At 36.6% G+C, this 23752-nt stretch overlaps 3 protein-coding genes across 3 annotated transcripts in view; 2 read left to right on the top strand and 1 right to left on the bottom strand.

Annotated features, from left to right (window-relative positions):
- Nucleotides 1-19975, top strand: part of cers5 (ceramide synthase 5) — a 31699-nt gene extending 11724 nt beyond the window's left edge. The window contains exons 2-10 of the mRNA XM_033966461.2: nt 1265-1370; nt 2346-2476; nt 3039-3096; nt 3644-3694; nt 5207-5299; nt 8841-8969; nt 9780-9886; nt 15321-15477; nt 18454-19975. Of these exons, the coding sequence (XP_033822352.1) occupies nt 1265-1370; nt 2346-2476; nt 3039-3096; nt 3644-3694; nt 5207-5299; nt 8841-8969; nt 9780-9886; nt 15321-15477; nt 18454-18582 (961 nt within the window). The 3' untranslated portion in view covers nt 18583-19975. The remainder of the gene's footprint in view (nt 1-1264; nt 1371-2345; nt 2477-3038; nt 3097-3643; nt 3695-5206; nt 5300-8840; nt 8970-9779; nt 9887-15320; nt 15478-18453) is intronic.
- A 353-nt stretch (nt 19976-20328) lies between these two features.
- LOC117371051 (cytochrome c oxidase assembly protein COX14 homolog) lies at nt 20329-21426 on the bottom strand. The gene is made up of 2 exons (XM_033966640.2): nt 21328-21426; nt 20329-20743 (listed from the first exon to the last, which is right to left on the bottom strand). Exon 2 carries the CDS (start codon nt 20731-20733, stop codon nt 20557-20559), a length of 177 nt encoding a protein of 58 aa, XP_033822531.1. The 5' UTR covers nt 20734-20743; nt 21328-21426; the 3' UTR covers nt 20329-20556.
- A 220-nt stretch (nt 21427-21646) lies between these two features.
- On the top strand, nt 21647-23701 carry LOC117371082 (pre-miRNA 5'-monophosphate methyltransferase). Its single transcript, XM_033966685.2, has 2 exons — nt 21647-21866; nt 23152-23701. Exons 1-2 carry the CDS (start codon nt 21669-21671, stop codon nt 23698-23700), a joined length of 747 nt encoding a protein of 248 aa, XP_033822576.1. The 5' UTR covers nt 21647-21668; the 3' UTR covers nt 23701.
- Nucleotides 23702-23752: the final 51 nt, after the last annotated feature.

The following is a 23752-nucleotide window of genomic DNA, read 5'->3' as shown; positions in this document are numbered from 1 at the left end:
GTATGTTCTCACCATGTCTGGGTATGTTTGTGTGGATGTAGGAGGCCAGGACTTCCCTGAAAAATATTCCAAATCTCAGTACGACTTAACTGTTTAAATAAATTATGTTTCTAGGAAAAGCCATATAAAATATTTTGGTAGATCAGTTTGCAGGCAAAAATGATTATGATGATGATGAGTATTATTTATTATTTATATTTACTTTTTTCATATCACCAGCCCTGAGTGAAGTTATATTGTTTTTACATTCATATAGTATTCCTAGTTAACAGTAAAACCATTCATAGCCTCCATAATTAATTATTTGGTTTTGTCGAAACACATCTTGAGCATTGCAGATGTTCCATGGTAAATTTGTGGTATTATTTCTGTTATAGATCAGATAATATTATGTCCTTGTAGCTAATTGGTACTACATCTGCTCCACTGGTGAGTCGTGATGAAGCCTGCTTGCCCCTCTCACGTCTCCTCGGTCCAGGACATAGTTGGCATACCTCCTTAAGACTGATATTTTGACCCAGACTTCATTTCACAGCTCTGTGTGTAAAATGTCAACAAAGTGGTGTAAAAGGATTTAGCAAAATAACACGATTTAGGGTCATGGCTTTCTGGGCTTTATTTAGGTGAAGTTATTAAATATTTGTTCAGTATGCAGTCAGCTTAAAGATTAGCAACTATCTTCAGTATTTGGGGGGAAATAAACCTATGAGCTCTTACATTTGGTTATGCTTGACGTTTGCTGTAGTTCTTTATTTGGAGATGTTTTGGGCTCTTATTTGTTAGATTATATAAAATAGCCCACACACCTACTGTGCAAAACTTGACATGGACCCAAATCACTCCCTGCATATATGGACCCAACTCAGACCCAAGCCTGCTCACTCAGAGTTACGTTAACTATCTTGAGATTTATGTTCCATACTGAGTTTTAGTTGCAGAAGCTGTGCACCGGACTCATTGATATTAGCATTGGATCAATATGTTGATATATGCCATAACATTACTTGGTAAAAACAAAAACAAAAAAACTATGCTACGCCCATCAGTAATTTAAATTGCTTCACACGTCCCCCATCAGAGCTCAACAAACTATTTGCATCTTTTTCTATGTCCTGGTCTCTCAGCTGAATGACTTTTTCCATACATTATATCATTACATACAGAAATTATTTTGAGGCATATTTTGTTTCATTGCTGTCACACACACCTGCACACACACACCCATTATATGCCTTGTGCTGACCTGTTTTTCTCTGTATTCCAGGTTCATTGCCAGTGCTTGTGCCCGGAGTCTTCACATCCAGGCGGGCGTAGGACGGAGAGCCCAACCCAATGCTGTGCTTGAAAAAGTGTTTACATCCATCACAAAGGTGTGCTGCAACAATACTATTTTATTATCACTATCTGTGTCAACTAACCCAAGACTGTACACTGTGCTGGTCCTGACCAAACTGACATTTTAAATACAATGTTCATCTAAAACAACTTAATAAAAAGAACAAGTCCACTGACTTCTGCGTTAGAAAACTGCAGAGTCAAATCTGCACCTCTGATGGATAGCTGCAGATCCCAAAAGCGAGTAGTGTTTTTTTTTCTCCATTTGTACCAAAATGACTACACAAGGCTGCCAAATCCTACATGTATCACCGATTAAGAAAATAAAATTTGAAAATGAAGTAAGTACAGAGCAGTTGCCTTATGCTGGTGGCAGTGAAAACAGGGACTGATCGGCAATATGGTGTCTTGAAAATAAGTCATTATAGTTTACTCAAACATGCACGAATCAGTCCAAAAACAACTCCAAGAAGATAAATGAGAAGGGGAAACAACTATAACATGGTTAAAAGCTCTGAAAGCCTCTTTAGGTTAGTGAGGTAATTAAGGGATTTGAACAGCATTTGGATAAGTGGGTACTCTTGTTAGATACCATGACAAGGGGAGAATGTGTAACCTACTCGCCACGCCATCTGGGTTTGGAACTGAAGACCTTGTAAAATTTGTCAGCCCGGCCGTGATGGGAATTGGTAGATAAAGTTAAGTGCCTGGTGATGTAGTAATATGATTTCTAACAAGACACTGGGTTGGGTTTTTTGAAAGGCGCTATATAAATCCAATGGAGGTCTGTTTCTGAGAAGGCAGAAGTTCACTGTTGTAAAATCTTTTGTCACTTTATTGCCTCACTTCCAGTCTTGAGTAATCATTTTGAGCTTTTTCTTTCATTCATTCTTTAGTTTACTTATTTATCTCAATTAATTTATTAGAAGGACAGTGCACTGGAATGTTGAGCTTAGTTTAGTTTAGTATGGAGTTGTAGTGGGTAAGGATTTCTTTTACTTTGATTGCAGAACCCCGACACGCGGCGCCTTGATGGCCTGTCGAAGCAGCTGGACTGGGACGTGCGGAAAGTGCAGCGCTGGTTCAGACACCGCAGGAACCAAGACAAGCCCAGCACGCACACTAAGTTCTGTGAGAGCATGTACGTTTGACCCCTGAACTCTGACCCCCAGCAGGACTACATAGACAGGAGACTGAGGGACAGCAGCGGCTCCTGTTTACTGCCTTAGTTCACCGCCATAAATATATATCTTGCTGTTTTTCTGCATATTTCTTGCTTGGCTATTCAGGATTTCAGATTTGTTTTTGTGTTAAAGTGACAAAATTGCATGCACCCAATTGGCAGATACATTTTCTTACTTTAAGTCAAGTTAATCCAGTGGGAGGGACAGCCATTTCCACTCCTATTCTTTTTTGTGTGAAGTTTGTTGTCAGTGACATTTCCCCGCAGCTCACTGTCCACTGCCTGATCTGTCACGATTAATTTATTTTGGCATGACTTGGCAAAACCTCATAGGGATTAATACATTAGAGCAGAAATCTCTCTCATAGTGTCGCTCTGATTGGAACTAGCCGGCTACTGTTGTTCATAGAGCCAATAATTTCTATTCCAGTCTAAATACTCAAAATAAATATTCTCACGTTACAACAAATGCTACAAATGCTTAGTGGTTGTTCATTCATGTTTTATTTTTGTTTTCTAGGTGGAGGTTTACATTTTATTTAGGTATATTTATATATGGAATGCAGTTTCTATGGCAGGTGAGGTCATTTTTATATTCTCATTTTTCTTTTGCAAGTATTTTTCTTAAAGCCACAATATGTTTTTAGTCTGAAAATAGAGTAAAATTAAAGAATGTTTTTGCGCTGTGTTAATTGCACAGAAAAACATGTGTCTCTATCTATCTTCCCGGAGAATGTTCTGAAGTATGATTTTAACTTTCTATTTTCATGGAATCCTGTACTTGATATGGGTTAGGATTCCTCCTGAAAAAAATCATACTGTACATTTAAGTATCAGGGTATTATGTACAACCAAAATGCATTGATAGATGGTTTAGATTTGTCAATTTATTGTAGGTGTTATTACACAGTCGCTGTCTCTATTCTTCTAGCGGTCCATAATTTGACCAGATTAGGAGCTAGACAAAAATGGTCATAAATGTCTAAGTAATTGTGAAATTGTAAAATAACGTACATATAAATACTGTGCAAACCATCCCAAGACATTAAAATATATGTAATGGCTTTCTTAGAAGAAAAAAAATCATGCACATTAATTTACTATTCAATCTACTTTTGTTGATAGTCTCCTTGGATGTGGGACACAAGGCATTGCTGGTACGGTTACCCCTATCAGGTAAGTTTACTCTTGCACAACCCTTACAATTAAACTATGCTTTATTTATTTTCATTTCTTCTACAAAATGTAATATTTAAAGATCTCTGTAGTGTGAACAAACTGCTGCCGGCCCAGTAGATGAGTGGACAGTATGTTTTTTCCATGTATTTACTGTTGAGGAATTCAGTGTTTGGATAGAGCTTAGTTTGCTTGGCTTTCTGTCACCGAAGGGGCCTGCTACATGTAAACTATATATATTATCAGTCGCTTCTTCCAAAAAATATGACACAAAATATTCAACAAAAACCCACTATGGTGTCTTTAAAAGAGAAAAATATAGTTTTTGGAGACCTTGTAACTTGTAGTGTTCCCATAGAGAGCAACAGCATGGGAAAGTGAATGCACATGATAGTAATTTTGACAAGAAATAGATCTTTGTGTACATAAGCTGGGTCACGCAAGCTTAATTATTTCATGTACTGTACTGTTATGTGTACTGCAGAAAGGGACATTACAACATACAGAGGTAGGAAGGGAAATAGCACAGAATGTAGTAGTTTTTGTATTGCGACTTTCATGCCAACGAGACCTGCGCAATTTTGGGATGATACTTACATTTTATGCATTGTATCCCACAATATTGATCAAAAACGGCTTGCTAATAGAAACTGGTTGAGTTCTTGTTCATAACTGCAACTGACTGGCCCCATTCATAGTTACATTTCAGTGTAGCAAGCGGCATATTTCATTTTTTATGTGTTTTTATTGTGGAAAATTTTCTGTGGAATGTGACATTTTTTAACCACCTGGAATCTGATTACATTTTATTTTTTTAACTCACTGGGCGGGTTTTCTGAGCACCCATGCCCCGAATGCAGCACAATACAGGATTAGGCAAGGCAAGTTTATTTGTATAGAACAATTTGTACACAAAGTAATTCAAAGTGCTTTACAGAATAAGAAACACATTAAAATCACAATACAACAAATCAAAGCATAAATAATCATCAATCAAGAGTGTAGAATAAAAACCCTTTCAGTCATATGCACAGCTAAACAGAACTTTTTTACGCTTGGATTTAAACATTGTCAAAGTAGAGGCCTGTCTCTCATCTTCAGGAAGATGCATGAATCAATTGAAATACTGAAAAATAAACATAACAATAAGCCAATGATCAGGGAACACATCCACAGACTGAACTATGAGCTGCTTAACTATCACATGCATGTTGTAGATGTTAAACTACAGGTTTAGCAAGGTATGTTTTTAGCAGTAGTTTGCAGTCAACTGATTATTATGTAAATCACTGCACCCTTTGCATTTTGATGAATGTGAAAGCTCATATTGCTACTCTAATTTGTTTGCTAATAACTGTGCAACCCTACCCAATCCTACCCCCACTAAAAAGTCCTATCCACGTAAAGCCTATGGGCCATAATATATTTAAATAAACAAAAATACTTGCATTGTTATTACTCACCATTGGTATAAAAATGCATAATTAATGTATTCTTTGTTGTGGTTTCTAGCCGCTGACCTCTAGGATGTACTACTTCTATGTAACACAGTTGGCGTTCTACTGGTCACTCATGTTCTCGCAGTTCATCGACATTAAAAGAAAGGTAAGATTCTATATACATTTACATTTACCATCAATTTACAACTTCAGTTTTCACACACTATACTTTTATTCCTTCTTTAATGATGTGTTGTGTGGTAGTGTAGCAGTACTCTTACAGTGGGAAGACAAATCAAAACTTTGAGTGAGTAAGTCTGTAGGTGAGAAAAGTCACAACTGAGATAAAATTACTTTTACATTTTGTATTTCACAGGTATAATTGAACTTTTTCTCATTTCTGTGGTCAATCTTTTGTAAAATACCATATAGTTCCATGGAGTTACCAATGGCTTCCTATAATAATTTTATAAACTGAATTTTTCCATACTCACAGGTCAGGTTATGTGAATAACAGATGTAAATAACATTGAATCAAAGCACCTGTTGAAAGTATCTCCACTATCTATTTGAAATCAAGGTCCAGATCTTAGTTGATAATTTCTAAATAACTCGTATTACTACTTGCTACCTGAAGTTATTGATAAAAAATATGACTTAAGTATATGTTTCAGTCCCTTCTTCTTCATAAATGAGACAAAAAACGTGCTGTAAAGTCCTTGTTACATTAAGATAATTATGGTTGGTATTATCTTTAGGTATACAGCATATAAAGTTTATATAGAAAGGTATATATAAAGTTTAAAGACGTTCCTACAGTAATTGTTCAGGTATGGAGATGAAAAAAAGAATCCCGATAAGCAGGTTGTCTCAGCTGTGCAAAATGCGAAACATGACTTAATGATACTTACATAATCCCCTAGTTAAAATTAGATGCTATTAGGTTTTATTAACACATTTAAAGATGGTTTCACTGGGAGAACTCTTTGGAGACAGTGGTTCCTGTGTACGTGATCTAATTATTTATGAATTATGAAATTATTTAATTTATATTTTCAACAGTGGTCGCCTCGCTGGGCAGAAAGTTAGAAAATCAAACAGTGGAACGATCAGTGGTCAATAACAGACAGACAGATTAACCAACATTTGCATATTCACGTTCTACTCAAGGGGTCATATTTTAACCCCACAACTGGTCAACAACTGCCTGGGATGGTCACAATAAATTGTTTCCACATGATTCTCAACAGCATCTCTCATTGGATGTAAATGTCTGGCCCTATCAGTCAGTTCCTTGTAGTTCTCATTCAATATTAGTCATTACTCATTTATTTTATTTCACAGTTATACTACTATATGGGGTAAAAGGCTTTTTCCTGAATTGCAAGAAAGAAGTCAGGTGCAGGAACTTTAAAATATATAAACAAGAAACCCATGTAGAAGAAACCCATGTACTTCATAACAGTCCCAAATTTTAATAAATGATATTGTTAAGACTGAATGTGTGTCTGGCTTAAGCTTCTAAGCCAAAATCAGTCCACAGGCAATAAGTAAAGATAATAAGATAAATAGCAGTTAAAGTGATTTCAGTGTATTATACTCTTATGTACTGATATAATTATATAATTGAGTTAATTTACTTAAACGATTCCTTTTTAAATAAAATTCCAAGACATGTTATAACTTCCTGTAAACTTTTCTAGACTAATTATATAGTCGTGGGAATTCTGTGGTGAAATTTGTAGCCACAGTTGTATGACAGTCATGTAGCTGTTTTTTGTCTCGGGGGTGTGTCTGGTGCGGTGCTGCTCAGTGGAAGTTTTGTGTGTGGAGCTTGAGAGCGCTCCTGTCATGTGATTAGGAGCAGGCCTAACTCTATTAGAATTACACAAATTCCTCACAGTGGGACAAGCTGCCTCAGACCACGCACTTTTATGTTTATGTGGCACTACATATGGTGGCAGTTTTCATTGCCAAGATTTGTTTATGTATACATTTTTTATCTGAAAATAAATTCCCTCTGACATGAGTAAGCATTGCATTGCACAGTCCATCCATACCAAAACAAATATGGTTGCTTATAAGGGAAAAATTAAAGGGAAAAATTATGTGGCTGAAAAAAATGGCTGATTTCTGGAGTCAATGAGCAAAGTCTGTTCACGAGAGAGAAATATCATTTTCATAATCATGGGTGACCAATGAGCTCCTTCGTTTCACATGCTTCACTGGAATAAACAAATCTGATAGCATGAACATGTTTGGTTCTGGCTTGAGATGCAACAAAGGGAGTGGGGACCAGACTGATATCCCTCTATAAATAATACAGAGAGATATTCTGGATTTGCCTGGCAATTACAAAGTACTTTTTGCCATCAGGGTCACATGGCACGCAGCCGCTTCTTCTTCAAAGATTTCACAAACAGAAAACAAAGAAAAGAAAAAACAACAGCTTAAAAGAAATTAAAAGAACCTAAAGCTGTATTAAACCGTGGTAATTTATGAATGAAAGGCTTGTCACAGCACTGTTCTAATGCAGCAGCAGCTTGTTGAGTTCTTTGTTCTTCTGTGACCCTCTCTCTTGTCAGCTCCACATGTCCCACCTTATGTCCGCCTTATGTCTGCACAATGTTAATCTTTTGCCCACATCACCCACCTCCTTTTGTTCCTCCCTTTGTCATGTTTTCTCTGTCACAGTCTATAGTTGAGTCAGACAACATTCACTTCAGTTTTTAAGTTCCTTATAAATTTTAAGTAACATTTATGCATTGTTTATACTGTTAGTCCACATAGAACCAGTGGTTTGAAGTTATTAAAAGGTATGAAATATTTCTGCTGAGGAGTCCACCACCTGCTTGAATGTTCCAAAGTATGGCATTTATTGATTCATCAACAGATGTTTTATTGCACAAAGATACATTGAATACATGATTTGTTACTGTGTGTGGGGTTACCTCTTCACAGATCTGATCTGTAACTTGGCCTGGTGGACATCACCTGCTTGTCTCCATGGAAATGGCAAAGCAACATTTCCCTTTATTATACTTTTACTCTACAGAGACTAGCCCAGTGGTTTGAAGATTAAACTTAAACACAGGCAATATTGTTTTTTTCCCTCAAATGCAGTTACAATAGAACTACTTAGTGAAGCACTTAGCTAACATGACAGTTAGATTTAGGTACATTTTTCCTCACAGGTTGAAGTATTTAACCCACAAGCAGAGCCTCAAGGAAACCTGTCAGGAGCAATGGGTGACCCAGTGACATGAGTATACTCAACGCTTACACACGTTAGTATCAGACATTCAAGTCTGACCATGCTTTTCACAAGGAGATTTAAATAAGAGCTAAGAAGGACAGCCTGGAGACAAGCCGAGATTAAATGAAGTGCAGCAGAGTGCCTCAGTTAAACCAGTGACCAAAGAAACTGATAATGTTTAAGAAGGACAAACTGTAATAGTTGGATGATGACGTAACCACAGACAAATGTCAATAATGAACTGGAGGTGACCTTGCTCAGACTATGCAGGGAATGAAAAATTCTACGAGTCTACTGTGATTGACACGTGGATTAGCCAATCAGGAACACGCATTGGTCTGTCCATATTAAAACAAATATGACTGCTTACAAGGGGAAAAAAGGAGAACTCACAAGAGACTGAAAAACGCAGTCTTTAATACCATCCTTCTTGTTTTTTGTCTTCCCATAGGACTTCCTGGTAATGTTCATCCACCACTTGGCGACAGTGGGCCTGATCAGCTTCTCCTACGCCAACAATATGGTGCGCGTGGGCAGCCTGGTGATGGCCGTGCACGACGCCTCCGACTTCCTGCTGGAGGTCAGAGAAACGTGATCCCCCAAAGCCCTGTTTTCTCATGAGCTCATCCTCAGTGACTGCACACGCCCAGTCACTTCCTCTGGGCTCCAGTTCACTTATATGGTTTACAAGTGCAAACCATGACATAGCACTTGTGAACTGTACACTGTCGGGTGCTGTTAAAATGGCAATAGTATGACTTTGTATGGTTTTGGTAATAGTATCAAAGTAAAATATATATATTCTAGAAAGGCTGCACAATTTCGGGAGTAAAAAACTAATTGTGAGTTATTTTATTTATTTTATATGGGTAGCGTAGACAAAAATTGTACTGAAGTAAGAGTAAAGTTACTTAAAAATAACTATATGTACATCCACCAGGAGCATTAGCATTTGAGAAGATTTAAATATTAACTGCAAAACTAATACAAGAATACTATGCATTTCAGCATGTTTTGTAGACGTCTAAAGTACAGGGTGAGCAATTTTTGTTTCGATAAAAAGACTGGATATGTTTGCAAATGATATAATATTACTTAAATAATTGCAGTGTTTGAAAATTCATAATTGTTGCTTGACTTTATCATGAAAAGGTAACAACTCTATCATGATAAAATAACAACTCTTGGTTAGCAATGGGATATAAATGAGGAGTAAACCAGGACTAAAGCGTGATTAATCAAAGGTTGTATCAGGATCATTAAAAATCTCCACAATAGTAAATCGTCTAAACCCTGTGTAATACTATGCTAGTCATTGATAAAGGCAGTCATCATTCATGTCTGCCAAACTTGACAATGCTTCATGTAAATGTGTTTTTCTTTCCCTCAGGCTGCCAAAATGGCCAACTATGCCAAGTACCAGCGAGTGTGTGACTCCATCTTCATTGTGTTCAGTCTTGTGTTCTTCGTCACCAGGCTAATCATTTATCCCATATGGTGAGTGCAGAAAACAGCTCCGTGTGATATCAGTCATTTTACAGCTCTTTTCCAAATATTAATCTATGAAGTCTTAGAACATAAGATATAGTTTATTGTTTTCTTTTCTATTATTTCATAGTATTTAAAATATTAAGTCTATTTTTTTGTTGTTGGATCAGTAAATTTTGTTCTCGTCTTAGCAATTTCATAATTTTAACTTTAAACTGTCTCAGAATGGGGAAATTCCAGTGTTGCAATGAAAAGTTCAATGACAGCCAAAAAATATTAAAACTAGACTTAAATCTAACCAATCAAACTAGAATATTATAGTGTCCGTAAATTTGTACAGAAAGTCACATGTCTTGTCAACAAGCCTTTGTTTTTTCCATGTGCAGTTCCAGCCCTAGTTATTAATTAGTCAATTTATGCATTCTGTAAATTTAGAAAATTGTGAATGTGCTGCTGTGAGTATATACTTGTTCTGATACAGCTCAAGATCATTCTAAAGCTATTCAGGAAAGGTCCATTTCTGTCCCGTGAATGTGACTTTTTTAGTATCAGTACTTATTCAAATGAGTATCTAGTTTTGATACTGGTTTTAGTATTGATTTAGTATGATTTTTGATACATTTACCGGTAGTATAAAAAATCATGACCATTCACACAGACAGTGGCTCCCTCTTTTCTGATTTAATATGATTTTTGCCTTAAAGGCAATAATTATTCAGTACAGTTTTTTCCATAATATATTGAACAAGTCCATATTATAATTACTATGACAGGTCTATTTCTCAGAGAGTTGAAATTGTGTTACATTAGTTATGTTACTGGTATTTCAAAAGGTAAATCTTTGGTAAATGCATTTCCTCAAATGTTTGAACTGACAAAGTTGGAACAAAAAAAACAAAAAAAACCCACGGTGGCAGGAAGTTGCCTGAGGTTAACGTATTTGTGCTGCACACTTTCGATTGTACGTTCCTTCTCATAGCTGGTTTGACTCGCTCTCTCACTTTCTTCTGTCACACTGTCCTCCATTATGTTATGAGATGATGCAACAGAAGTCGGTTTGTAAGACTCATGTGGCAATTTCCATGTGCCTACTACTGTGTGTGATTCATTCTCTTGACAGTGGTACTTATAACAAAAAGTTTGCATTTTGTTGTACTTTGTCTTTTTAATCAAAACGTTAATTTTTGTTTTAGTCAGTGAAATATCATGCAACTTAAGTAAACTATATTTGCAAAAAATAATTTTGTATTCAAAATTTTCATTACTACAGAGGTGGGAAGTTTATTTTCTTCCCATACCATTCTTTACCGGTAATATTATTTTTAAGTAACCGTACTCTTACTTAAATATTTGGCTACTCTACCCACCTCTGATAACTCCTTGTACATTTCTATGCACTCAGTCCAAGACTTAGTCCTACCAACCCAGAAAAGCATGTTCCAGCTTGGAGAAGAAGCACAATGGTGAAGCAGTGAGTGGTTGGTGTAACTGGAGCTCCTATATTCAGTGTCTTGTGTGGATGAGTGATAAGAGCTAGTGTTGCCATTGAAGGTACTTGGTTTGGAAAGGCACACCGCTGTGGGGGGCGTGGGGCAGCTGACATACACCTGTCCATCACCTGTGTTATAAAAGGGACACGTGACCTCAGCCAAGCACTTGGTCGCAACATGGAGAAAACAGGATAGGAGAGGTGGTCAAACTGGGGAGTAGGGACTAGTGGAAAGATGTGAGAGATGGTTTTGTTTTATTTTATTTTCATGCATTAGTACTGGGTTAATTGTTGCTTTAGATTTGACACTGCAAAATGACTATCTTAAACAAGTTAAAATAGCTTTAATTGAGTGTATTTATCTTGATTTGTGTAGTTCAAGGAAAAAGTTGCATCATAATTTTTCATGAGAAGTACTTCTATTGGCGCTTGACTAGTAAAAATCTACTCAAATTAGGTGTGAAGAAGTTTAGCTTAAGGGTGCACTATGTATGTTTGGTTTGGGTATGTACCCTTTAATATGAAGACCTAGTAAAATAACTAAGGATAGCGTGACTTACGTTGACAAATGTTATCAATCAAATGGATAGAAAAGTCAAAACTGGATTATTTCTGACCGATATAGGTGATCATTTGATGTTTTTTGTGGTGTTTGAAATTAAGTTAAAGAAAAATAAAGTAGACATACAGTTGAAACCAGACGTTTATATACATTAAAAGACACATGCTTTTTTCTCACGGTCTGACATGAAATCAACTAATCTTCTTTCTGTTTTAGGTCAATTAGGATTACCAAAATTATTTCTATTTGCCAAATGCCGGAATAGTGGCATAATGAGAAGGATTTTTTGTAAAATTTTTCATTACTAAAAAATGTTTCATTACTAAAAAACAAAGTTAGAAGTTTACATACAGTAAGATTACTATGCATTTAAACAATTTGGGAACACCCAGATAATCATGTCTTTGGAAGCTTCTGACAGGTTTATTGACAACATTTGAGTTAATTAGAGACACTCCTGTGGATGTATTTGAAGGCACACCTGAAACACACAACAGAAATCAGCCCAGATATCAGGAAGAGAATTGTAGAAGTCTGTTTCATCCTTTGGTGCAATTTCCAGATGTCTCAAGATGCCACGTTCATCTGTTCAAACAATTCTACGCAAGTATAAACACCATGGGAATGTCATACCAATCGGGAAGGAGACGGGTTCTGTGTCCCCGAGATGAATGTTCTTTGGTCTGAAATGTACATATCAGCCCAAAAACAAAAGTAAAAGACTTTCTGAAGATGCTGCTGAAGCTGATAAGAATGTGTCATTATCCAGGGTCAAACAACTACTGTACCAACATGAGCTGAAAGGCCACTCTGCCAGAAAGAAGCCATTACTTCAAAAGAAACATAAAAAAGCCAGCTTATAGTTTGCAAATGCGCACAGGGACAAATAACTTAATTTCTGAAGACATATCCTGTGGTCTGAAGAAACTAAAATGAAACTGTTTGGCTATAATGAACATCATTACGTTTAAAGGAGGAAAAAGGGGGAAGCTTGCAAACTTGAGAACATCCCAACTGTGAAATATGTTGTGGGGTTGTTTTGCTGCAGGAGGGACTGGTGCACTTCACAAAATAGATGGCATCATGAGGAAAGAACATTATGTGGAAATACTGAAGCAACATCTCAAGACACCAGCCAGGAAGTTAAAGCTTGGGCGCAAATGGGTCTTCCAAATGGACAATGACCCAAAGCATTTTGCCAAACTGGTAACAAAGTGGTTTAAGGATAACAAAGTCAGTGTTTTGGAGTGGCTGTCACAAAACCCTGATCTCAGTCCTATTGAAAATGTATGTAATGTTATGTAAGTTACAGAGAGTTGGACAGCCAGAGACAATTGAGGCGATTAAAATGGAACTTGGTGATCATGATTGGAATGAGATCTATGTTGAAGATAAAAAAATATTCTTATAATACCTTTGATTTTTTTTTTAATGATTTTTGGATCCAGTAAGGCAAATTCACATATAAAATTGTTTTGGAATGGAATTGAAATAGAAAAGGTATATGAGACAAGGTTCTTGGGAGTGATCATAGATCAAGAGGAAACCACATCAGGAGTAAAATAACTTATAAAATCAAATATATTCAAATTTATGGACATAGTTAAGTTAAACGTTTTGACATGTTTTGTGTTATAGGCATCCAGTCCTTCTTTAAATTACGAAATGGCATTCAGCTTCTCCATCTTGCATTGTTTAAAGTAGATGATTTTATTGCTCCAAAACACCTAAAAAAACGTGCATTCTTACTGTGAGTGGGGTCACCTCTCCAAAAGTCTGACCTGTAACTTACGCCGGTGGCACACCTGCTTATCTCCTTGAAGACATACAACTTTAATGTCATACTGTGGAACATCCCAGGCACAGCAATAACATTGTTTGTAATAGACCTTGTTTTAGTCCTGGATTTGTCATTGTTTTAACAATAGTGTAGATGTGTTATTTCTGAATGTCACACTTTTTGATTCCATGACCTGCTTTAAACTTTGATTTGATCCTTTTAGTGTTTGATAACCTGAGTTTGAACCTGGGTTGTCATGGTTTGTTTTTGGTTTAGTTCTTTCAGTGTTTCCAGTCTGATTGCATTCGGTTGTGTCATTGTTGTCCCTAAAGGGAATTATTGGGAGAATTACAGCCGTCACTGCAGTTCCAGGAGGCCTCATTAACCAAATCATTTCATAACTTCAACTCCATTGGGAGCTTTTTTTACTGCCGCTTTGTTCTGCATGTAATCGACGTCAGTGATTAGATCTGGGGAAAAAAATTAACACTGGAATTCGGAATTGGTTTTGGATAACTTGGTTTAATAGTTGATAGACGCTGCACCTGATTTTGAAAAACGTGAAAAACAGTTCATTTTAAACAGTTAACACTGGTACAAAGTTATTCCTCACTTACCTTATGCATTCTGAGCATCCTAATTATTCATAGTAATGAGTATAATAGCAGAGCACCCAGAGCAGAGCACCCACAGACTCAAGCAGAACATCTACATTTGGGATTAGTCATTTACATACACTTCACTAATTCCACATGCTTACTCCATTTCTCTATCCAAAGCGCGTGTAGATCACTCAGCAGATTGTAACCCATGAAGCTCCTTTGTGTTTTTAAAGTCCACACACTTTCAGAGACGTTGTTCTGATCATGATAGTGCTCATTGTGCCTCAACTCGTTTAATGCGAGCAGCTTGCTGACTCATTTCTTCTCTGCACCAGTACATGAAGTACTGTGGCATAACTTCAATGACAATTACAGCCTGGATGCATTTTTAAAAAGCCTTTTCAAAGACTTGAGTACCCATCACATTTCTGGTTGCATCTACCCCTGCCCACGGCTCTCTACAAACTTAGAATATATAAAAAATTACCGTAAGTGCCCTGGTCAAATAAAAAATGTTGTATATCCTTTTTTCTACTATAAAAACACTAGGGGTGGAATGAGACAGAATTCCAGAATGAGATTGAGTCCACAAGATTGACACAAAGGGATTTTGATTATAATTTATAATAAATACATTATGTGGTTGGTTCAATGCACAATTTTGACCCTTACAATTTTGTATTTATTTTATTGAATATTTTTGCTTTCAGTTTGATTTTGCAAGATCTGATGGCATGAAATTTTGTCCCAACACTAAAGAAAAATCTTTATTGTCTTTTTCTGCTTGAAAAAGTCAATATACCTGTTTCTAAAATCAGATCAATACTGTTATACAAAACCATTATCTCACTGTTATCTTTATGTTTGGACAACCAAATTAAAGCTTAAATATGTCTTGTTTTAAAGTTATACAGGAAACACTCAGGTTAAGTGGTCCATTAAAAAAAAAAGAGTTGCATATTTCAAAATAAAGTATCTTGAATTGTAAAACACTCTGTCTCTGTGTGCAGGGTGCTCAACTCGACCATGTTTGAGAGCTGGGACATCGTGGGCCCGTTCCCCTCCTGGTGGGTCTTTAACTCTTTACTGCTGGTGCTCCAAGTGCTGCACATCATCTGGTGCTACCTCATAGCGCGCATCGCTGTCAAGGCCATCGCACACGGCAAGGTCAGTCACTCCTCTCTCTACATATAACTATGATAAATTATAGTGTTACATGAGAACAAATATCACGTTTTAATTATTGAAAGTTGTTAAAACATTCATAAAATTGGTGAAATCCACATAGAGCTATAATTTCATTCAAACTTTCTGAAAGATAAGATGATGTTACTGTCGCCTAAACAGTCAACACTTAGGTTTACTTTTTGGAGGAGATATACATTTGAAGGTCTATTACCTTTTCTGGCAGGGGCTACACAACATACTTGTCTCCATAGAGATGTTATTGCTTTCTCCAGGATGTTCCACAGCATGGCATTAAGGCGATCCATCTTGTATTCAATCAATTACATGTGTTTTATTGCTCAAAAATACCTTAGTTTAATGCCATACTGTGAAACACTTGAGGAATAGCTAAATGGTGCACCTTTAAAGTCACTTAAAATATATGGGTTTTTTTTATAATTATATTGTTATATTTGCAATCACGATTAATTATAAAAAGGATTTCATCTTGGCAACCCCATTACTGTTTTACAAATTAGGATTAGGATTAGTCTGATAAATTGGCGTTGATATGTATTTTAAATAAAAGAAATACATTGATAATCATTACATTGTACTTTCCCAGGAAATATCCAAAAGATAAATTCACAAAAGTTGAACCTGATCATTTCTATTAGTGACTAGACCAAAGAACTCACTATATTACAACGCAATTCTGCATTTTAACAATATGAATTTTAACTGCCGCCATCTGTATTAAATATCATCTGAAACCCAGCAATAAAAAAATGAATTTCTTAAGTTGGGCCACTATTGCCAACCACTGTTCTGAATTGCATGGTATTCTTGTATTACTTTAGCAGTCTGTACTTCAATTTCCTGGTCTGGAATATTTAAAATGTGCCCTGCGAACTAAACACTGATTTCAAAACGTAAATTTCAAATCAAAATGTTACCAGAACACTAACAGTAAGTCAATCAAAAGATACAGAGTCCAATTATAAATAGTCAATATTAATTTACATCTCAACATCCTGATATAGACCTTTCTTTAGCTCAAATAGTAAGATTAGAAAATGTCTGTCTTAATCATTGTATAAATTCTCTTTCTTGTGTTGTGTTGTGTGCGTGGGTGTCAGCAGATGCGGTTCTCTTCACCTTCTGGACTGTGGGAGGGCATCCTTGTCTTTTTCTCTGTCTTTGCCCAGTGACCCTCCTCTACTGCCCTGTCCACTGCTTTCCTTCATACTCTGTCCGCTTGGCGCCTTTACCTGCCCTAACTGTCATTGCTTGTAAGTTTTTTAAAGCTTCAGTTTCCTTTCAGTGGCTTGCATAGACAGTGATAGACATATGAGAGGTGGATGGTACAGAGTTAAAGTTATTGTGTTAAATCCACTTCAAATGGAAGATGGACAATAAATACATAGCAAAAATATACTTGTTGCATCACTACTTTCAATATTTACTTTAAATACAAAATATTATTTAAAGGTGCACTGTTTAACCTTTCTGGTCCATGCTCATCTCCATGGAGATGTTATTGCTTTGCCTGGAATGTTACACATTAACTCATTAATCCAGGAAGGTCTAAATTCGTCCATTTAACTTACCGGTACTCAATTACAGGTGTTTTTTTATTGTTGAAAATGCCTTGGACTCATGCATTCTTACTATGAATAGGCGAGGTCTTCACAGATCTGACTTGTAATTTGGCCTGATGGCGTCACCTGCTTGTCTCCATGGAACTGTAACTCAGGCCACCCAGGGATTTTTTTTAGAGAGATTTATAGTTTAAAAAACATAAAATACAATGATAAAATATTGATAATAATAAATGTAATAAATTACACCGCCAAGGCCAAAAAAAAAAAGTCACCACCAAAATAAAAGGTCACTCTAATATTTGGTTGTTCCGCCTTGAGCTTTAATTACAGCTCACATTCGCTGTGGCATTGTTTTGATTTCACTTCTGCAATTTCACAAGATTTATTTCCATCCAGTGTAGCATTAATTTTTCACCAAGATGTTGCATTGATGATGGTCGAGTCTGACCGCTGCACAAAGCTTCTCCAGCACATCCCAAAGATTCTCAATGGGGTTAAGGTCTGGACTCTGTGGTGGACGATCCATGTGTGAAAATCATTGACATGATGTGTGAACCACTGAACCACTCTTTCACAATTTAAGCCCGATGAATCCTGGCATTGTTATTTTGGAATATGCCTGTGCCATCAGGGAAGAAAAAGTCCATTGAATAACCTGGTCATTCAGTATATTCAGGTGTCAGCTGACCTCATTCTTTGAGCACAGACTGTTGCTGAACCTAGACCTGACTCGTACCTATAGGCTCGTACCTATTTACTTAGTTAAATCCAGGTGGCAACTTTTTTTTGGCCAGGCAGTGTATGTTGTGCACTGAATTAAAATTATAGAATTTTGTCTACTCTTATTCTCTTTTTGGCCTCTCTGCCCACCTGTACTAAAGTAAATGTCAGTGTCCCAAACAAACTGCTGCTGGTGATGAGTAATGCTTTAACAGTGTCATGAATGTAAGGCATGTCCCACTGTTTTGCATTAGGGAACTGTGTCAGGACTCCCTCCGGTGGTTACTGTGGACATGACACATTTGCATTTGTGGCAGAGCTGGAAATGATGCCACAAGACATGAAGTATCAGTGACACAGCTGTAAAGCTGAATGTTCTGAGGAAATTATTTTAAATTAAAATATGCAATAAATAGCTTACATAAATAAATTACTGCCATATATAGCAAAAGGAAAATTCAGTTATCTCAGTGGGACAAACATTTTAGAGTGAAGATGCTTTCAAGCAGATAGCAGACCAGAAACGTTACACTGCATCTTTAAATACAAAAATCAAAATATGGCTGCCAAATATATGGAAGAAGTGTTGAATATACCAATAGCAATAACATTGTAAGCAACGTTAAATTTCACTTTATTCACTATTTTGTAGGTGAGCAACGACGTTCGCAGCGACATCGAGAGCAGCTCAGAGGAGGAGGCCGATTCCAACGGCACCAACGGACACTGCAACGCCATAAACTCAACCATCACATCAGCCAGGGACACGCGAGAGAGCTAGTGTCTACTGCGCCACCTATAGTCCTGTTCTAGTCATCAAACTTCACCCACACGCTTTACAATGTGTTGGGGAACTGAAGAACAGACTCTGACAATGGAACAAGAACCGTGAAACAGGAAAAGTACTTGCGGTTAGAGAGTGGTTTATAATTTACAAAATGGGATTGAGTTTGTGTGGCGTTTGGCTCCATTTGTTTTAAAAGTTGTCTCCCAGTTTTATTGGTCAGATGAACTTGATTATATTATTCTATTCAAGGGATAGTCCAGATTTTTGTATGAAGGGGTCTATAAGATACTTAAGGTTTGTTTTCCAGCATAAGTAATTGTTCATTTTTTGGAGAACAAACAAGAGCAATGACATCCTTAGAGCACTATAACAACTATGCATGGTGCCACAAGATCTTGTGAAATAAAATTGCATTGATTATGCACATATGCAAAAAATTATTTTGTCAGATTTTTTTTGCATGTGTTACATTTGGCATGGACAAAAAAACTTAAATTTTCTCACCTCCAAATGGCAGTTACACTAAAAGCAAAAATTTTAAAATAATATAACTCAAAAATTGCGAGGTCAAAATCGTGAACTAGGCTGCACCCTAGTATATCAAAATTTCGTCTTGACTCAAGGGCCCCATCTTGTTGTATCTTGTCTTGTGGAAGTTGTATCTCATCCCATCCCTATAGTAAGTAATACAACCCATACCAATTTGGATATCAGTTCCACAGAAATGGCCTATCATCTTTTCTCATCTTTCAACATGTAAATAGTACCAGACCAAATATTTATATTTAAGTTTAAATTTCAACACAAAAGTAGTAGTTACTATTAATTTTTACTTATCAACCCGTTTGTCTGTCCTGACAAAGTAGTTGAAAATGATTACTCCTATTTTCTTCTCCAAAACAATACAATGATTAGCTGTAAGGTATAAACACGCTTTACAGTATCTTTTAAACCAATGCATATAAAAATACTATGCTATCCCTTTAGTTCACACTAGATCACAATTAGGCAGTGCTGCTAAGAAGGTGCACTTCAGGCTATCTATAACGTCACAGTAGGACTATTAAGTTGAGAAGATGTATATATGTTCTAGTAACTGAGGAAATCTGGCGTTTGGTCCAAAGTGCAATATGCTTTAATTGTTTTTGTTCATGACAGCACGTTCGGCTCTTTGATATTTATTGTGGATTTAACTTGGCGACTTGTGTTCACTTTTGTTTTACTGTTTTTTTTACTACTTCTGAAACCAAAAAATATTGATGAAATTGTACATTGTCACTGCCTTTTGAGATATCCAGGTTGTGAGGACTGTGCTAAACTGTACAAATGTTCTCAATTGAGTGCCTTGTAAATCAATTTCAGAATATAATCTTTTTGAAAAGCGGAATTTGTGATTTCTTATTTTTATAGCATTTTTTTTTCTCTGCACAGAATGAATGAATGAAATATAATTTTAATGCAATTATACTAGTACTTCCCTAGATGAGTTGCTTGTTGTGAGAGGTAGGGCATCCAGCATAAAAAGACCATTATCTTAAAAGGTGATCATTTCAACAGGAACAAAGCAGTTTAAATATTGTGTTTTGTATATTGTATTGTGTTCTTGGACCTAGACCTGTTTGACCAGAACTTTTTCACTTAAAAAATAGAAAAAATACAGTGTTGTCATTCTTTTTTTTCTCCCAACCCCAAACCCATGCTTCTCAACCCACACTTTGTGAACCATTGATCTAAAACAAATGACAAACTGTTACTTTAATGGCATATAATATATTACAAATAGTTGCAATGCAATTCCATGTCAACGGTGATCACACAAATGCAAATATATTCTTGTTCATTTGGTTGATAAATAAAACATCTCACACATCTCCCTCAAACTTTGCCCGTCCCCATTCCAGATAAAGCCAAATGTACATTAATCATCAAATATCAACCACATTATGCAAAACACTCCAGTCCAATATGTCAGTCTTTTATAACATCAGGGTCCTGGTTTTCAGCAGCTAGCTTGAGCTGGTCTTGCCTCTTCATGTAGCGGTAGCCCCTCATCACACACAAGTAGCCTCCATAGACTGTCAACATCATCATGGAAGCAGAAAAGGCTCTGTATCCAATGTCTGCCAGGCGTTTTCCGGTCACCATTGTGAATTTTCTATAGAGAGAGAAAAGATTAGTTTTGTAGGAGGAGATTGTTGAAAAGCACTTAAAACAGCGTGTGTGAATGGATTTATGGCACACAACTTATACAAGTAACAGTATTATTGGCTATTAAGTGCACACATTTCAGTATTAAAGACATTGTAAGATTTGTAGTGATTGGCCATATACAATATCAGACCACGTGGTGGGAGATTTTGTGTCATATATAACTGACAGGAGCCTAAATCTAAGCTGGAGCAATTACTAGCCACCAAGCAATTTTAACGTACGGAAAACAGGGAACACCAACTACACGTTCATTACAAAATGACAAGGACGTGCATGCCGTGTGACAGTTTCCTCATCAACCTCTTCAGTTGCAGTATGTCTGATTTTGTATGTGTGCCTAATACATAAATGTAATAAAAGTGATGAAAAGACCAATATTTCAGATATCAATGTATTTCTTTCAACATTAGCTACATCATGCCACTTGGGGTCAAAGCCATTTTTGCGTTAGCTCCGAAGTTAGCTTCTCTAAATTTAGCCCAACATTATCGACATGAAAAGGGCATTATTTTTTATTGATTAATTTACCTTTTAAACCATCCAAGAGAATATCTGAGAATATTTCACCCCAATGTCACCGGTGCGCGAAGTTAGCAGCTAGATTGCAACGATCGCTTGCTTTCGTAAAGTATGGGATCTCGGAAGGGCCAAACGTGAAACTGAAAACATAAAGAAATATTCAATGAAACATTGTTCGTTGTTCTAAAATATATATAGAAATATTTTATATTTTTCATTAAGATAAAATAAATTCATAATATAACGAAAGCAATTGCTCAATAATCTAGTGACTTGTAAATTAAATAAAACGGCGGACCATTTTAACGATGGGTGTTTCACGCGGAACCATTTTACAGCCGCACATAACAATGGCAGCATGTTCCAAAATCAGTGAAGTTGAAGCTGAAATAGATGATCCAGGTGCCGCTCCTTTTGGTAATTTTATAAACTATTACACCTTTAATCCTCCGGAAAACCGTCTGAGTCTGATCCCAGCTTCCCTATTAAAAGATGTGGGCCACGGCGAACATAAGGCACTCATTCTGGACGTGGGATGCAACTCCGGGGTAAGAAGAATGCTGCTATCTGTGTAATGCCTCAGTCGTCCAGGTCTGATCCATAGTAAAAGCCAAAAGTTAAATCTGTCAAATGGACAAAAAAGTTGTAGGACTGAAGCCCCTTTTTCAGTTCTGGTAATATTACTGGTGGACACTGGCTTATATCTGTCTGAAGGGAGGAGAAACTGGTAACAATTGTTGTTTACAGTTTCTGTATGTCGGCTAGCTACACTAAGTGTGCACTGTGCCTGAGGCATAATTAGCATATTCATACAACTCTTAATGGGTGCTTACAAGACTGTTGGCATCCTGGCTAGCTTTATTGTTTTCTGTCTTTCCTTTGTTTGTTCTGGGTCTGAGAATGGATTTGTAGATGGGAGAGAGATGATATCTAAGGGCCACATTCCTGTTCAAGGAAGGATTGTCTCTTCTAACAAAAATTGCCTCTTTAACTCCCCTCTCAAACCATTTCTTTTGTCTGGCTAAGACCTGTAGCTCACTATCTTCAAAGGAGTGGTTAGTAGCTTTGAGATGGAGATATACAGTGGACTGGGGTCCAGAGGAGCTCTCGCAGTGGTGTTGGTAGTGTTTGCATTATAAGTGCATATAAAAACATAGTGATAATAAATGTGTTATTTTTATATTTTTATGTATAATAATAATAATTATTATTATTATTATTTATTATTATTATTATTGTTGTTATTATTATAGAAAGCTTTACATGTGGTACATGAATGTGTGAACAGTATACAAATATAATACATTGCTTATTTACTTCCAAAGGTACAAAACGTTGTTTCCCATATAACAGTTGTCATTTCTCGTAATCACACAAACCTCAGACATAACAGTTACATTTTGGTCAAGGCCACATTTCTCATTTTTTCACTATAGCCTCCTTCATACAGGAGTGCATGACGCACCCAGGATTTTAAAGCACTGGTTTAATCTCAATTTGTTAGACTCTGCGTTAGACTCTGCGCTAGTCTCTGGATTAGATTCTGTTTCAAATTTTGCTGTACACTCCCTTTAACCTGACTGTACAATAAAGACCTACAGAATGATTCCCATGCCTCTGCACCTGTTCTTCATACAACAGAACAGAAACTGTCAAATACTGTATTTTTATTATTATTGACTTTTGTTTTTCTTTTACATGGATTGAACTTTCATATCTTCACATACATACATTATATTTGACCTTCATTCACCCATATCTATACAGGAAAGCCTAATATACAAGTGATTTTAAAGTTGCACAAATTTATTTTTTTCTCCCTGTAAATTTCAGGAGCTGACAGTGGCGTTTTACGAGCATATCCAGAAAACCCTGACTGAAGAGGATCCATCTCAAAGACCAGTCCACATGCTGGGTTTTGATTTGGATGAGACTTTAATCCAGAGAGCTAACCAGACCAACCCTTTTCCCAACAATATCTCCTTCATTCACCTGGATATAATGTCAGATACTGAGGCCCTGCAGGACTATCTTAAACAACATGGCTGCTCTCGATTCCACCTCTGCCTGTGTTTGGCTGTGACTATGTGGGTGCACCTAAACCACGGAGATTCAGGTTTGCTGCAACTTCTTTCTGACCTGTCCTCCTGCTCTGAACACCTTTTACTAGAAGCCCAGCCATGGAAGTGTTACCGATCAGCAGCAAGAAGACTGAGAAAATTGGGCCGGCTGGACTTTGACCATTTTAAGACTTTGGGAATTAAAGGAGATATGGCTGAACATGCTAAACAGTATTTAGAAAAGCACTGCGGGATGGAGTTAGTGCAGAGTTTTGGGAGTACAATGTGGGATAGGAAACTTTTACTCTTTAAAAAAAGGTGACGCTAAGAAATCAAGACTACATTTTAAACATATACGGTTTACCAGTTTATCA

Source organism: Periophthalmus magnuspinnatus, chromosome 5 (assembly GCF_009829125.3).
Source record: "Periophthalmus magnuspinnatus isolate fPerMag1 chromosome 5, fPerMag1.2.pri, whole genome shotgun sequence".
In the NCBI taxonomy this organism is placed as follows: domain Eukaryota; kingdom Metazoa; phylum Chordata; class Actinopteri; order Gobiiformes; family Gobiidae; genus Periophthalmus; species Periophthalmus magnuspinnatus.
Note: the sequence above shows the minus strand (reverse complement) of the source record. Positions and strands in the feature narration are given on the sequence as shown.

Bases quoted from the DNA above. Each gene is read 5' to 3' on its own strand.
- LOC117371051 (XM_033966640.2), bottom strand. From the start codon at position 20,733: ATGGTGACCGGAAAACGCCTGGCAGACATTGGATACAGAGCCTTTTCT.
- LOC117371082 (XM_033966685.2), top strand. From the start codon at position 21,669: ATGGCAGCATGTTCCAAAATCAGTGAAGTTGAAGCTGAAATAGATGAT. The intron at 21,867-23,151 runs GTAAGAAGAATG...TGTAAATTTCAG, and splicing joins ACGTGGGATGCAACTCCGGG to GAGCTGACAGTGGCGTTTTA.